A 15,347-nucleotide genomic window follows, 5' to 3' on the forward strand; every position below is an offset into this window, starting at 1 on the left:
CTGAGTTGTAAAAAGGTTTATAGTTCTACACAACTGTCTGTGGATTGCACAGCAGCTTCTTCTAAATTCAGAAAATGTAGCGTCATATTTGAGCAAAGGTATCCCACTAACAAAGGCTTCAACCCTTGGCCGGTTGCTGTCCAATATACTCCACTGGGCGCAGTGATTGTTTGACATCAGACGAGCGATCCAGGTGGTCACAAACAAGCAATGGCGCCACCTGGTGGTTTACAGACAATGCAAACGTGACTGCCACAATATGTCCGTTTTTAAGGCTACTCTCATTCGTAGTCCTGTCTCACTAAAGGTCGTTTGAAACAATAGTAAAGGAATTTATTTATTTTATAAATATTGGTTTCATTTTTAAGGATTACCAAAAGAAAATAGCAGAAGATATGTGCCGAAAAATTTTGTAGGCTTTTCTAATCATCCGCCACAATCCCATAATGCTCTTGTGATTTAAGTGCAGAACGAACTTCCGTCTTTCTTTTCCTCAGGCTGCGTGGTTGGCGTTCGAAGACTCTGATATCAAGCAACTGTTTTTTACGAGACAAGACATATTCCTACACCATGTCGTATCAACACGAAGATGCAGAAGAAGTAAGTGTACGTTTCCGTTCATATACTATGAGCGAAAAGCTCATCATGACTTGTCTTAGCTAACGTGTTAGCAAAACCAGCTAGGTAGCTATAGTGCGACTGCTAGCGAAAAAACCCGGCGATTGCACTGGTACAATACGCTGTGTAAGCAGATGATGCAAAGGCCACTGGTATCGAACTTTTTACTCAAATAAACAGTATTGGACTATTATACTTCATATCATGTATTTGAAACGGAACATTGGCAATGGTTCTCCAAGGGAAGTTGATATTTACTGTACATCCTATTTTTTCAGTACGATCCTTACTCCTACTCAAATGACTACGATCTGCACACAGGTTAGTGTTTATCCACAACTATGTTGAGTCAAATAAAACTAACTAAATGTATGTAGTATACCTTGGTATATATTATTTCACTTGGCTTTAAATAATATAGGCCTACTCCAAGAGACGGGACACCCGCCTCTCAAGAGACAATGTAACTGTTAGAAACGTGTTAAAATACAAGATGTTTCTTATCTGTCCCACCGCAGGTGACCCCAAGGCAGATCTGGCCTATGAGAGGCAGTATGAGCAGCAGACCTATCACGTGATTCCTGAGGTGATTAAGAACTTCCTGCAGTACTTCCACAAGACCATCTCGGACCTCATAGACCAGAAGGTGTACGAGTTGCAGGCCAACCGGGTCTCCAGTGAGAGCATAGAACAGAAGATCTATGAGATTCAAGATGTTTATGAGAACAGGTATGGGAAAGAAAGACCCTCACAAGCCTGAAAGAATGGCAATGTGTTACCTAATGTCAGAAAGGGTGAATATGATCCAATTAATGTACAGGCTATTCATTCTATAGTTTGTCTCAATCAGCTCAATGAACAGAATGTAGGGCTGGGCAATATGATAAAAAAATTATCGATATAGGTATTTATATTTACATTTGATAACAATAATTAAGAAAATAGACCACAGATCTGTAGTAGTAGCAAAATAAGTCTCTTCCTAAACTTTTTCCCTACAGTCGGTATTAAAGTCTAGGCAGAGCGGTGTGAGAGAAATGTTTGCGGCCAGGGAGAACATACCTGGGGTCAAGTAATTTAAACTTTATAAACCTTGCTTTATATCAATAGCCTACCTATCAATACCTTGGCGCAAACTCACACTTTCTGCATGTTCCAACGAGTGATTTTGCTTCAGGTGGTTAAAAAGGTTTCTTACATACTAGTATTAAAATTGGACTAATACGCTGTTCTTATTGGTCCAGAGACATTCTAAGAAGTCCGCGAAACCATTTGCAGCTCTCTCCGGAGGTCCGCAAACGATTTACGAACCAAGCAAGCTGTTGCCTTGGAGATGTTGACAACATGGCGTCTGCTCAAGATTTGTCGTGTTTGATTTGGGATTTTCCTACATGTTGTTGTATTGTATAAAAAAACAAATATGGACTTTGACAGATTTACAAACACCTTTTGTAAGCAGAGATCTGTTAAAACGTTTGTTAATCGAGACTGTAGGTCGAGGTCAACAAGAAGTCCACATTTGCAGTTTGTTGTATTAACAGACTTGGTAGCCACTTGTTTGTTTACTACTCCAATTTGCACCAAACATTGCTCTGCTCTTTGTCGGATTTCAAAAAGCCAAACAACTTCCAAATAACTGAAGAAGACGAACCCTTTTTATCAATAATTTCTTCATTGGAAGTTGCTCCCTCGCCATGGCTATCGCTGCCACTTTTTTCGGCAATAAGACCAATTTTCCGCGGTTAACATTAGCTACTCCACTCAAGGTGCTCAGTATATTTTTAGTGAGCGTACAGTAAGCTACCATTTCTCCGTAACTTCCTGCTGCATCACAGAAATTAAATGGGCTACTGTTCCTAGTTATTCTCTATCGATATTATTGAAAATAAATGGTTACGATATCTTTATTGAGGGAAGTCATTACTTCGATAATTATTTAACGCCCAGCCCTAAATAATGTGTTTACATTAGCATATTATCCGGTTAAATTAAGTGACACCAAATGTAACCAGTCTATCTAACCTGTTCTTCTGAAGCTGGAATAAGCTCACTGATCGTTTCTTCAAGACGTCTCCCTGGCCAGAGGCAGAGGCTATTGCTTCCCTGGTTGGCAACGGTAAGTCTGCTGATTCATCTGGTAAGTCTGCTTTATTTATTTTTCTTTATCTATATGTTTGGCGCTGGGGCCCCACGTAAATTCTGTCAAATGTATTCTTCCCTCCTACCCTTCTCTCTCTCTCGATTGAAACCACAGAGAGGAGAATTGGATAGGTACTGGTCTGTTCACAAATCAAGGAAGGTGGAAGGATACAGTTTGATAGCATTCATATGGGGCTTAGCATTAATGAGTATTATCCTCTCTGAACTCCTTGGATCTGTAGAGTCAATGATCAGAACGGTGATATCCAGTTGGAGTAATGGTCGATTTTATGAGAACTATGTTGTTTGTGTTGGTTCCTCTAGATGCAGTGTTCCTGATCCTCTATAAAGAGTTGTACTACAGACACATTTATGCCAAAGTTAGCGTGAGTGACCCTGAAATAAGTTTTTTTTTCACAAGCCCTAACATTTCTGCTGGATTGGAATTTTTTCAATGTGATTTACTACTCTGATATTTTTTCCTGCTTGGCCTTGCAGGGTGGACCGACTCTCGACCAGAGATTTGAGTCCTACTACAATTACTGTAACCTCTTCAATTACATTCTGAGTAAGGCTTAGTAAGAACTGCTGAATTGGATGTTAAGTTCTACTGTGTCCATGTATGAATTGATCCAAAAAGAAAGAGTTTTATCTCCCAACTGAGCTAGTGTGCATGTTTTGCTTCTGAACAGATGCTGACGGACCTGCTCCTTTGGAGCTGCCCAACCAATGGCTCTGGGACATCATCGATGAATTCATTTACCAGGTACAACAACAACCACATAGACATAAAGCCAATGAAGGTCCTTTGAAAATCAGAAGGATATATAATTAAACGTGTTTATTTCACATGGTCTTATCGTTCTTGATCTTGTCTATGTCTAGGGATGGTACAAGTCACATTATGAATTGCAAACTCTAAACAAGCTTGCATGCCTTTCCACTGCAGTTCCAGTCCTTCAGCCAGTACCGCTGCAAGACGGCAAAGAAGTCAGAGGAGGAGATTGAGTTCCTGAGGAATAACCCTAAGATCTGGAATGTTCATAGTGTTCTCAATGTTCTCCACTCTCTAGTGGACAAGAGCAACATCAACCGTCAGCTGGAGGTCTATACCAGCGGAGGTAGGAAAGCGAAAACAGAAAAGGAAAAATCTCTAGTCGTTTACAGGCCACACTGAATATATATGAAGATCTTGGCCTATAGTTGATATGTTTTTTTTGCACTGTGCCTGGTAAAATACTCCTCCTTTAACTGTCCACCAAAAGAAGAATGCACTTTTGTAATCCTTGATATTCTGCTGTGCTTCCGATATGCATGGTTTAGGTCGCTTTGGATGAAAGCATCTGCTAAATGTATCAAGTGTCTGAGTTTGGTCAGTTCAGTGTGACATCTTGTTGTTCCACAGGGGACCCAGAGAGTGTGGCTGGGGAGTACGGTCGTCACTCCCTTTACAAGATGCTGGGCTATTTCAGTTTGGTGGGCCTGCTCCGACTGCACTCTCTCCTAGGGGACTACTACCAGGCCATCAAAGTTCTAGAGAACATTGAGCTCAACAAGAAGGTATAATGCACACTAATATAATATGCAGGGTTTCTCGCAGCACTTTTCAATTAAGGCGGCAGCTTAAGCAACACGCCTGCTGTCGTAACTAAAGCACAAACTCTCCATCTCATACACACTCTCCATCTTGCACTCATCTGTTCTTCCTCCCCTCTGATCTCCTTTCCCTCCCCTCCTCTCCCTATTGCCTTCTCTCCTCTTCCTACTCTTCTCCTCTCCCATCCTCGCCTCCTGTAGAGTATGTACTCCCGTGTTCCAGAGTGTCAAATTACCACGTACTACTATGTGGGCTTTGCCTACCTGATGATGAGGAGGTACCAGGATGCCATCCGTGTCTTCGCCAACATCCTGCTCTACATCCAGAGGACCAGGAACATGTTCCAGAGGTCCACCTACAAATATGAGATGGTGAGCCCATCAACCTGGGAATGATAGTTCGATATAACACACATTAAGACAGCCATTTGTTTTTGGAGAATAACCATCACTCAGCTTAAAATATTTACAAGGGATGGGCGTGAGTACTTGAGTATCCAAAAGTGACAGCGACAATTAATCATAAAAACAATGATCGTGTGAGATTGAAAAAGTATTTTTTCTTTTTTTTATGATTGGTTATAGCAGAATTTTGGGTGGCACCTTGACCTCTGATTGGTTAGCATTGCCAGAGTATTCGTTCCAAAGACCGAGAAACATGGCTTCAAAGTTGTAGAGTAATGTCTTGCTTCACTTTCAAAAAATAGATAAATACTGTAAGCCTAATGTAATCTGTCATTTACAAAACATTAAGAGAACACTTCACTCCATTCAGTTAGCATTAGTGTCTCTTCCTGTCCTTCCAGATCAACAAGCAGAATGAGCAGATGCACGGCCTGCTGGCTATTGCACTCACCATGTACCCCATGCGTATCGACGAGAGCATCCACACCCAGCTGAGGGAGAAGTATGGAGACAAAATGCTGCGTATGCAGAAGGGGTAAGGGCACATAGTTGGCCTCTGGTGGTCTGGCTGCTAGCACAGTTCTGCGTTATCTATCTATTCAAGGTGTTCTGTCTCTCTCGTTCTTTCTCTTATTTTCTCATATTTTTGATGTATTGTAAGAAACAGATTTACATTTTAGTCATTTAGCAGACACTCTTATCCACAGCGACTAACAGAAAGTACAGGGACAGTCCCCCCTGAGGCAAGTAGGGTGAAGTGCTTTGCCCAAGGATACAACCTTCATTTTTTATGGTCGGGAAACGAACCGGCAGCCTTCTGATTATCAGCCTGATTCCCTAACTGCTCAGCCATCTGATATATTGTAAGAAACAGCAGATGGAGGTTATGAGTCTATTGGGGCCCAGATGACACCCAGTGTGCTTCTCCCTCACAGTGACCTGCAGGTGTTTGAAGAGCTCTTCAGCTTTGCCTGCCCCAAGTTCCTGTCTCCCGTGGTGCCCAACTATGACAACGTCCACCCAAACTACCACAAAGAGCCTTTCCAGCAGCAGCTGAAGGTGTTTGCTGAGGAGGTGCAGCAACAGGCCCAGCTCTCCACCATCCGCAGGTAAAAACCACCATTTCAACATTGAGCTAATGAGTTCTATTTTATCAAAGTAGTCTTATGCATCTTTTTTTAAATCTTGGTTAGTGATGGTACCACTAGTATTATGAATTGCAGGATCTGACCAAGCTATAGAATGTAGGCAGCTGTACATAAAGGCTATGCTAAAGGGTTACTCTGCTATGATAATGCTGACACCCATACTTTCACTTTGTATACCTTCTTAATGTTGTCATCTGTCCCCCCCCCCCACACAGTTTTCTGAAGCTGTATACCACCATGCCAGTGGCCAAGCTGGCAGGTTTCCTGGACATGACGGAACAGGAGTTTCGTATCCAGCTGCTGGTTTTCAAGCACAAGATGAAGAACCTGGTGTGGACCAGTGGCATCTCCGCTCTGGACGGAGAGTTTCAGTCTGCCTCCGAGGTTGACTTCTACATTGACAAGGTGTGTGACCTTGTTTAGCTATTCTTGTGGGGACAAGGAATCAGATGGTTTTAGGTTTATGATTAGGAGTTGGTTTAGGTTTCAGGTTAGGTTTTTGGATTAAGGTGAGGAATAACGTACAGATTAAGTTTAGGGAAAACAGGATGGGACCCTTGAATAGGAAAACAAAATTGTAAGGGGTGTCTTCTCTTACATACTTACACAACACTACAATTTGGGTTAATTCTTTTCTGTCTAGGAAGATCAGTGTCAATGTAAGATGGTGGTAATGTTACTTAAACATACTGTGTTTTCTCATATTTGTAACTTGTCTGCACACTTTGTAAGCTGTCTCTTGTCAGGATCCAATATAATTTAATTATGTAATCAGTCAAGTTTAAATTATAAGGTTGGGTGACGCGTCTTATTTCAGGACATGATCCACATCGCTGACACCAAGGTCGCCCGTCGCTACGGTGACTTCTTCATTAGGCAAATCCACAAGTTTGAGGAGGTGAAAAACATTATTAATGCTTTCTTTTATTAGTATTTGGTCATGTGATTGTACATGGTATCAGTCTTATGTAGCTAAGGTTGTACATGTATGCTTGTGGTCCCTACAGTTGAACAGATCATTGAAGAAGATGGCCACGAGTAACACCACTGGGACATCCAGCAGCACGTCTGCAGCCAGGGCCACATGAGCCCTGGATAGCAGCAGACCTATGGGGTGCTCCTGCCAATTTAATCTTTTTCTATGTGTAACCTTTAAACAATAAAGGATGAAGTGGTGTGTGGAATACACTGGTCTTATGACTTTGTTAGGTTGCAACCAAAAACCCTATGACACCTTTTTTGATCATGTATCTATGAAACACTGAAGATGGAATACATGTAAAATCATTGCTTATTAAAAGAGAAATTGGCAGTTTGGAAAGGCATTTGAAAAACGTGATGCACCCTGCTGATTCTGTTGTCAGGACAGCTAAAGATGAACCACTAGATGGCAGCATTTCATAAACATTTTACTTAGAAGTTTAGGGATTAATTGTTTTATTAGTCTGTATTTGGTTATTTTCCAAGCCTAATGAAAAAACTGTGGACTTTCACCCTGTTGTAACACTATACATCCATCCTTTCTGTTTTTGAAATAATCCATCCAATTGTGCTAGATCAAAGATAATGAGCATGTGCTGCTGCACACAGCTACTACCAACCCTGCCACATCAGATCAGTGATTTCACAGTGCAAGGGAAGATGTCTGTTTATACTTAATTAGTATATAACCAAACTCAAGCCTTTGTTTTGTCTGTGCCTTTTAATATCCTGTCAGTGGTTTATGCTTTGAGGAATTCAGTGTGTTCTGTGCTGTTGTGATTGGCTGTTGCCTACCATTCCACTGACCCTGATGGGGGAGGCCGTTGCATATTTTATTATCACAGATCATCAAACAACATTTCGAAACAAGTGTCTCAGGCCTGGTGACAATGACATAAATAAAACCTTTGCAAAATGGAATATAAAAATATGCTAAAAACACAACAGTCAGATTTCCAAAACAGTTGATTACAAAAGGAAAAAAGGACGACAAATGTGCACTTAAGCCAAACACCCATTTGCTCTTTACCTATTTTGGTAAGTCAGCATTTTTCTTAAAAAATATTCTTCCTCTGAACTACATATTCTTTAGATTTTTTTTTCTTCTCATGAAATTAAAAAATTAAACAACTGGCTTGCTTTGCTCATGTACCTTTTTTCTATTAGAAGTCAATGTATGAAGTTATGGGAACAATGCCATCTAGTATATTTTTTACTATCATACTCCTTTTTATAGTTTTTTAATTTTATTTGAGGACCATATCACCACTACCATATTTTCAACATCAATAAGTCTCACATATTGCCCTTAAACTGTGAAGACTTAAAGGCAGGATAGGCAAGTTTTGCGAACCTAGCAGTTTTTGCTTGAGTTTGAAATGATTCAAACCAAAATATCCCACCCCTTCCCTTACAAGCCACTCATCCAAAACACATGAACGCACTGCCTGACTACTTCCGAGGTAGGTAGATAGACAGACAATCATTGCATTTGGTCCGAATGCCGTCCAAACAGTAGTGCCGGTCCAACCTTAATGATTCATGTTTATTAGTCTTGCGATGCCCACAGATATCGGACGGCTTTCGTTTTACTGTCAAACCTTTAGATGTATTGGTTGCTAATAGGATGTGCTGTTTATTTCAGCAAATATGACAAAAAGTGATTCTCAGCAACATAACCTACCCTGCCTTTAAGAGTAAAAACAGTGTTGATTCACTGTGTCTCTGGTGTGTTTGGGACAGAAGCTCATTGATGCACAAAGTCCTACTCTGAAGGATCTCCAAGTAACAGTGAGTGGTCACTTCCTCTGATTGGTCTGTTCCCTCCAAGCGATTGAGTGCTTGGTCTCCAGGAGCAGACTAATGTGGCCTCTATAGGGCTAAAGTCGTTGCACAACACCAGCAATTTCGCCACTGCCTTTTTAGAAGATCACATATATAAGACAGGCTATAAGTTCTTGTTTGCGAAGATCATGGAGGAGACTTGTACTGTGATCTTCAACCTTCAGTCATTAAGAATTTCAGTCAATGTTCTCTTTTTTTTTTTACCACTGAACTCTCAAGATTTCAAAGACAATACACCCCCCCCCCCCCCTTACATTGAATGCCCTTCCCTCATCAGGGGGACAACAAAACAATTATTGAATTTAATATTTTCCTAGAGTCCAGTTAGTGGCCATTTGCCGGTCTGACGTTTTCGGGTGCGTGTGTGTGTATGCAGTCTAGGTGAAACTCCAAATGAGAGAGAACAAAGAACACAAGTCACAAGATCCAGATCTGTCATACAGAAAGGTGAGGGGGGGGCTTAGGATCTCTCCACCTGGATATCTGGATGTCTCTCAATGAGACTACAAAGTGTCCTCAAACAGCATAAACAAGACAGGCCCATTGGGTACTTGTCACCATGATCCACTGATAAAACTTTAAATTCCAACTGATAAATAAATATGTATTCAGTCCACCAAGTAAAACCCCATCCAGTGTGTTAGCTTGTAGACTCTTCACTGCCAGATGGTGTCCAGATTGGCTCTGGAAGTCTTTCAGACTGCACACACTCTCCCCTTCCCCTACCCCATGCCAGACTCCCTCCTTTCCTGGCTGGGAGGGGTATCTAGAAGGACACGCACCCCAGCTCTGCTCAGACTAGCGAGGCCTCGGCTAGTCATAACTCAGTGACCTCCAGGGGATTCTCGGTCAGCGTGTCGCTACCCTTTTTGCGGTGGAGTGGCGTCGACTTTGCTGACTCTGTGCGGGCGTTGCGCTCGGTGTACAGGCCCCCATCCCCGTTCAGTGCCTCCAAAGAACGTGCAAGGGCCCGCTGGTCATCCTCTGGCAGGCTGTTGAGGTCGGAGGTCAGGAGCGTGCCTGTGCTGCCATGGACCACATGCACGCCATCCTGACCCTGCAGCTCCACAGGGAGCTTGTGTTTGAAGCGCAACGTGCCACGGCCACCACCCATGCCCAGACGCTCATCCTCGTCATCGTCCAGGTCGCTCTGGATCAGCTAAGAGCAGACGAGAGGAAGGGAGGAGATGGAGAGATTTACAAGATAGATGGAATGACGGATACAAGGGAATAACAGAAAGGGATGGTAGTTGTGAAGGAAGATGAGAAATATAAAATAATTCCGTATATACTAATATTGTTAAGTTAGTCAGTTTGAAGGAAGTGTGCCAGTCAGAGAGCAGCTGGGAAGGATATCTGAGGAGAGACAGACATCATGTTGGTATGTTAGCAGAGAGTCTGCATCTCATCCTAAACAGTGACTACATTGGGTTAGCAGGGACCAAACGACAGACATGCAAGCAGAGGCAGTGAGAGCAGTAGAGGGCTGGAGTGCACCAGTGAAGGAAGCAAAGCAGTGATTTGATGATTGCCCTTTATTGGTAGGGAAGAATAACAGCACACTGGAGGCACCACTGCAGGCTGTATCCCACCCACCCCCCACCTCTGTGATTGACGAGTGGTCTCCCTGACTGGTAGACTTGGTGACCAGTCTGGCTGCAAAGAGCTTTTTGAGCCTCAGGTAATCGTCCAGGACCACCTTGAGCAGTGAGCCCTGATGGAAGGGCAGTTGGGGTCAGTACCAGTATGACACACATCAACCATCACAGTACTATGGCAAGTAGGATCTACAGCACCTCTAAACTAACGTCCACGTCAGATGGTTCTGAGATTAATTAAGATGAATGCATATCATGAAGGAAATTAGTCAAAGTTATGACTTAGTCTTCAAGCTGTTATTAGTTGGTGTGTTTGTCTGGAAGGCAGGACCATGTGTGCTGCTCACCTTAATGGGCCCGTCCCTCATGATCTGGCCCAGCTTGGCGATGTTGTCGTACTCCTGGATGGCGGCCCTCAGGTAGCGGTCGTCTTCAGGCTTGGTTGCATGCGGGTCTCGGCCAAATGTGCCCTTAGAAGGTTAAAAAACACACAGGAGCAAGCACACACACAAGTACAGTCACACACACACAGTTCAGAACAAGAGGACTGAAGTGGCTAGAGGAGCTGTGTGATGAGGGGTGACAGAGGGCAAGGCCACAGTAAAGAATGTGAGCTGACTTGAACCAGAGATAGATGGTGTTGTCATCTATCTTAAGGCTAGGGGTCTTGAAAACCTGGCCCTGCCACCTGAGACACAACATCAGTTTGGCATCGCTACAGTGTAGCAACTTACTATATCTACAATTCAGTAGGTTAGCATCTTAACAATACACCAAATTACAATCTTTACAGTTTATCAGATTACCATATCCACAGCTTAGCGTCTCTCAAGTGTGGGATCTTAGCATTTACGTAGCATATGTGACGTTTGTATGACGTGTGTGTGTACTCACATGGGTTCGTGCAGGGCTGTTCCATAGGTCAGTGATCTCACTTAAGTTCTCTGGAAGGTCATCCTCGTGGTCCGCTTGGGCAGCTAGCTCCAAGTTCCGGCAGAACGGATCGAGCCATACCGGGTTAGCCCTGTACCGGGACACACGCCCAGGTTAGCCCTGCTGATACATTTACAATTCTGTCCGTCTCTCTGCCTGCCTGTCTGCCTGCCTGCCTGTCTGCATGCCTGTCATATGGTATCCCTGTCTCTAAGCCGGCTTGCCTTATTTTTTGCTTGTATGTCTGTCTGTTTGATGGCCGATCTACCTGTCTGCATTCCTGTCTGTTTATCTTACTGATGGCCTGCCAGTCTATCTGTATGCCCATCTATACAAATGTGTACACTGATCAGCTAAACACAGATGACAGTTAAAAGTAATTTATGTCTATACTCCACGTATACTCTCACCCCTCAAATGAGTATTTGTTTGTGTTGGGCATATCCAGGATGTCCATAAGTCCCTGGTTTCCTGTGGAAAAACAAAACAACTGTGTCACGCACGGATCTATGATGACAAACATAACCAGAGAAGACACACTTTACTGGAGCCGTTTTTACAAGCTCACCTGTAGATCCTGCCACAATGGCTTTTAGCTTCCTCTTGTGCCTGTCAACACACACATACACATCCACACCGGTGAGAATGTAGAAATACAGTGCCTAGGGTACAAATCCTATACTGCACTGTCTTTTGATTATGTGAGCAGTTAACAGAGCTGTTTGTTGGGTTTGCATGAATAGAAGCTACTGAAAACCATGTCTCTTGCTCACATTTATCTACCACACTATCACAATTGGTATGACATAGAGGATCATTTAAGGAGTTATGCACCAGGTGTCCTTGATTGTGTGTCTAGTTAATAGCTAGACCAGTTAGATGTGGTTCCGCTTACACAGTACGATAGTACCAGTTGGTGAAGATGAAGAGCATGGCTGCCAAGAAGAGCAACACAGCTAAGATGATGATGGCCATCTGGATATAAAAAGAGAGACTACATGTAAAGAGACATCCTGAGACTAAATTAATCACTGATTTCAGATGATCATGCATGCACTGCACAGGCACACACACCTGCAATGTAGTGAGGTCATCGGGAGCTTTCCCACTGACAGCAGGCTGGACATCCAGAATATTGTAGTTTCTGAAGAGGTTCCTCAGCTGCTCCTTGTTCTCATCAATCATTTGGATCACCCTGTCAAACACATACATACATGTAGGGACACAAACGCACACACACACACACACGCACACGCACACGTGTAGAGACACAAATGCGAGCGCACACACACAGAGTAAGGATATACCTACATACTGTAAACAGTAAACCATACTGTGAGCCATCTACTGTAAACCATGACATGACAAGTGATGTGAACAATTGTAATGCTGACCTCTCCACGTCCAGGATACGGTTGGTCTGCTTGTTGACCACATGGATGAGCACATCTGTCTGGGCAAAGTTCACTCTGCCCTTCTTGTCCACATGGAACTGAGCAAAAACACAGAATGAGACAATTTAGGTGAGATATTCTGTTACTGATAATGTCCTGAAGAGGTCTGTCCTTGACCACTGATCAGTTAAAAATTATTAAAGATAATGATTACTTTTATACTATTTGGAATATAATAAACAATGTTTGACCTATACCCTGCTATATTAAGCTTATGAGAACATAACCCTTGGTCATGTCCAGGAGAGAAATATGCCTATCTATGAATGATGTTGCTTGTATCATTGATAAACTGTTTGCTTATGCAAGGTGGGAATGCCTGTGACACCAGTGTAGGTCAGAGGTCACAATATTACCAAAGTGTGTAATGCCATGCAACTTTGAACGAGGAAAATAGGAGGAGCGTCAAAGCCATTTCTAGGAGCCCTATCTAAAGACCAAAACAAAAGCTATCTAGCATAGCTAGATTTTTTATTTTATTTTAGTCCTTTTTTGTGCTCGCGAAGGCTATAATAAATAAATATGTTGATTTTGTCTAGAACTTGTGCTTGGCGATTCACTTCATTGACTTGGTTCTTTTACAGAAATTGGGTACCATCTAATATTTCTTCATTTGGCGAGCCAAGCGCAACATCCGCGGTTGGTGATTTCCCATCAAATTCCTCAAAGCCCACCTAGTCGTATATACGCAGCATATAAAAAAAAAGTGCAAGCTTTTTTGAGCTTGTGGACAGAACCTGTTGATTTAGAATATTGTTTAAGAAGGGCTGAGGAAAAGGAGAAGGGGAAGTCTCGCTGTGGTGATGCACTATGAACTCGTTTTCTAATACGTCTTCAGTCCTGAGGCAAAACCAAACACACAGACCTACAGATATGCATACATACACTCAGGCAATGGTACACTCACAAACTCATGTAAACACAGGCACACAAACATTGTAACACACAATTCAGACAAACACAAGTACACACACAGGTACACCCCACACACAAACACACCTGTACGTCATCTGTGTTGACAATGGCCCCGGTGATGTTGGCCAGCAGATTGATGAATTCTTCCTGGAAGAGGCGGACCCTCTCTGGGATCTCGTTGATGACGATCTTGACGCGCTGGTCGTCCCGCAGGATGTAAATACCTACCATCGCAATGTCGCTATGACCTGCCAGGTCACGCGCCAACACCTCCACCACAAAGTAGCCAGGGGCGTAGGCCGTGAACAGGTCAAATGTCCGAATTATACCATCTGTCTCACCTGGACGGGGGGGTGAGAATGTCAGTATCTCCTATGAACCACACTCACACATGCTATTTTAACTGCTTCAATTGTTCATGTGACAAAAGCAGGGATTAGTAGCAGTACTTACTGTACATGCTCTCTATGCTACTTTCACTTTAATTGCATAAAACAAACCCTACAAAAAACCTTTCTATGATATACAGGCAGTAAGTGTGTCTGTAATCAGTGTAGTTAGACTTACTCAGAGTACCGTATTTTTCGGAAATAAAACCACGGCTTGTACCCCAGTTTTACAGTTTTCGTGTTGTTGTACCGCTTTTATTTTGAAACGGCATATGCCCATATTAGAAAAAAAAGTGGTGGGCAGCTAATTTAAAGGGGTGATTGACTGGGTTTTTGGGGTATTTCACACTGTACCTTAAGGTCTCTGAATAGGGTATGTAACATTGGTTGGGCTGAAAATGGGTGGGTGCTGTTCTAGGAGCCCTGATGCATCCTGTGAAATAGCCCCAGAATGAAACGCTAGGTTTTCTCCTTTTATGGTATATAGATGAGCTGCGCGCTGATTGGTTGGTTTACAACAAGTGAAGCTGTGGAGCAAAGGCACATAAGGCAGAACACAAGGTCGGAACAGTACCTCTTTTCAGCAACAGCTTCATAGCAAATCCTGCTTTACATTGTTCCAGGTTTTCAAAACTGTCCTCTGTGAAATGGTTTGAGGCTATGTGTAATTGAGAGTTGATATACACAGGGATCTCTCATAGACAAACATCACAGCCCGTCGAGTGTTTGGTTCCTTGGAAAGACTCTGAAAAGTGTCAGCATTCCCTGTACAGGCTGGAACACTGCATTTACAACCGTAGTCCATTTTCAATATCCTTGAAAAACCTTCTTCTTTGTAATTCTTTGTATGCAGAGCAACACGCAGCACATTTTGGGGCATGACAGTAGATGTGTTCCAACTTCATGCAGTGCTGGGGGCGCCGACAGCCAGCTGACTTGAAGCTGAGAATGCCATTGGCTGCTTCAAGACAGCCGAGCTGCAGCTGACGCCGGCACTGCATGAAGTCAAACCACCTAAAGGTACAGACCAGAGCCATATAAAGGTGGGGCCACTGAACTGACGTCAGTTCGGTAGTTTTTTCAAAACATACCTTTTACAGCAACATTTAATTGTGAGATTTGCATAGGAAAGAGGTTTCAATGGACTTTGGGGTTCACTGTATGTCCATTTTACCCACTGAACTGTTGTTATTCAACTGTGACAAGGTAAATTCGGTTCTGCAATCAATGCCCCCTTAATTAATGCTCAACACTGGAACTGGCTTATTGAAAGAGGAATTGAAAGAGGAATTATTTACTGTGTCGTCTCAGTTACAATACCAGGGC

The 15,347-nt window shown here is 42.9% G+C and overlaps 2 protein-coding genes across 8 annotated transcripts in view; one reads left to right on the top strand and one right to left on the bottom strand.

Moving 5' to 3' along the window:
• Positions 1–456: 456 nt before the first annotated feature.
• On the top strand, positions 457–7,090 carry eif3l (eukaryotic translation initiation factor 3 subunit L). Of its 4 annotated transcripts, none has more exons than XM_084667094.1 (15): positions 457–600; positions 897–939; positions 1,137–1,347; positions 2,655–2,755; positions 3,082–3,143; positions 3,256–3,325; positions 3,450–3,523; positions 3,707–3,878; positions 4,163–4,317; positions 4,555–4,725; positions 5,160–5,293; positions 5,694–5,867; positions 6,122–6,311; positions 6,724–6,804; positions 6,914–7,090. In XM_084667094.1, exons 1-15 carry the CDS (start codon positions 571–573, stop codon positions 6,992–6,994), a joined length of 1,749 nt encoding a protein of 582 aa, XP_084523220.1. In that variant the 5' UTR covers positions 457–570; the 3' UTR covers positions 6,995–7,090. The 4 variants fall into 4 exon arrangements, with proteins under 4 accessions (XP_084523220.1, XP_084523222.1, XP_084523219.1 ...); XM_084667096.1 differs by having other exon boundaries at positions 2,655–2,734; XM_084667093.1 differs by having other exon boundaries at positions 475–606.
• Positions 7,091–7,353: 263 nt separating this feature from the next.
• The window catches only part of LOC146267930 (cadherin-23-like), an 81,753-nt gene continuing 73,759 nt past the window's right edge, over positions 7,354–15,347 (bottom strand). For 2 of the 4 annotated variants that reach the window (XM_084667089.1, XM_084667090.1), the window contains 10 exons: positions 13,717–13,973; positions 12,658–12,755; positions 12,338–12,458; positions 12,159–12,238; positions 11,832–11,872; positions 11,674–11,734; positions 11,225–11,354; positions 10,678–10,800; positions 10,336–10,446; positions 7,354–9,891 (listed from right to left, as the gene is read on the bottom strand). In XM_084667089.1, coding sequence (XP_084523215.1) covers positions 9,550–9,891; positions 10,336–10,446; positions 10,678–10,800; positions 11,225–11,354; positions 11,674–11,734; positions 11,832–11,872; positions 12,159–12,238; positions 12,338–12,458; positions 12,658–12,755; positions 13,717–13,973 — 1,364 coding nt within the window. In that variant the 3' untranslated portion in view covers positions 7,354–9,549. The remainder of the gene's footprint in view (positions 9,892–10,335; positions 10,447–10,677; positions 10,801–11,224; positions 11,355–11,673; positions 11,735–11,831; positions 11,873–12,158; positions 12,239–12,337; positions 12,459–12,657; positions 12,756–13,716; positions 13,974–15,347) is intronic. The other 2 variants (XM_084667091.1, XM_084667092.1) reach the window with 1 other exon arrangement.

This window comes from Hypomesus nipponensis, chromosome 11 (genome assembly GCF_054491055.1).
Source record: "Hypomesus nipponensis isolate SF chromosome 11, ASM5449105v1, whole genome shotgun sequence".
In the NCBI taxonomy this organism is placed as follows: domain Eukaryota; kingdom Metazoa; phylum Chordata; class Actinopteri; order Osmeriformes; family Osmeridae; genus Hypomesus; species Hypomesus nipponensis.

Excerpts from the sequence above, each read along its gene's own strand:
- eif3l (XM_084667093.1), top strand. The coding sequence starts at position 571 with ATGTCGTATCAACACGAAGATGCAGAAGAAGTAAGT. Across the intron at positions 607-896 it reads AAGATGCAGAAGAAGTAAGT|TACGATCCTTACTCCTACTC; the intron begins GTACGTTTCCGT and ends CTATTTTTTCAG. Across the intron at positions 3,524-3,706 it reads TCGATGAATTCATTTACCAG|TTCCAGTCCTTCAGCCAGTA; the intron begins GTACAACAACAA and ends TTTCCACTGCAG.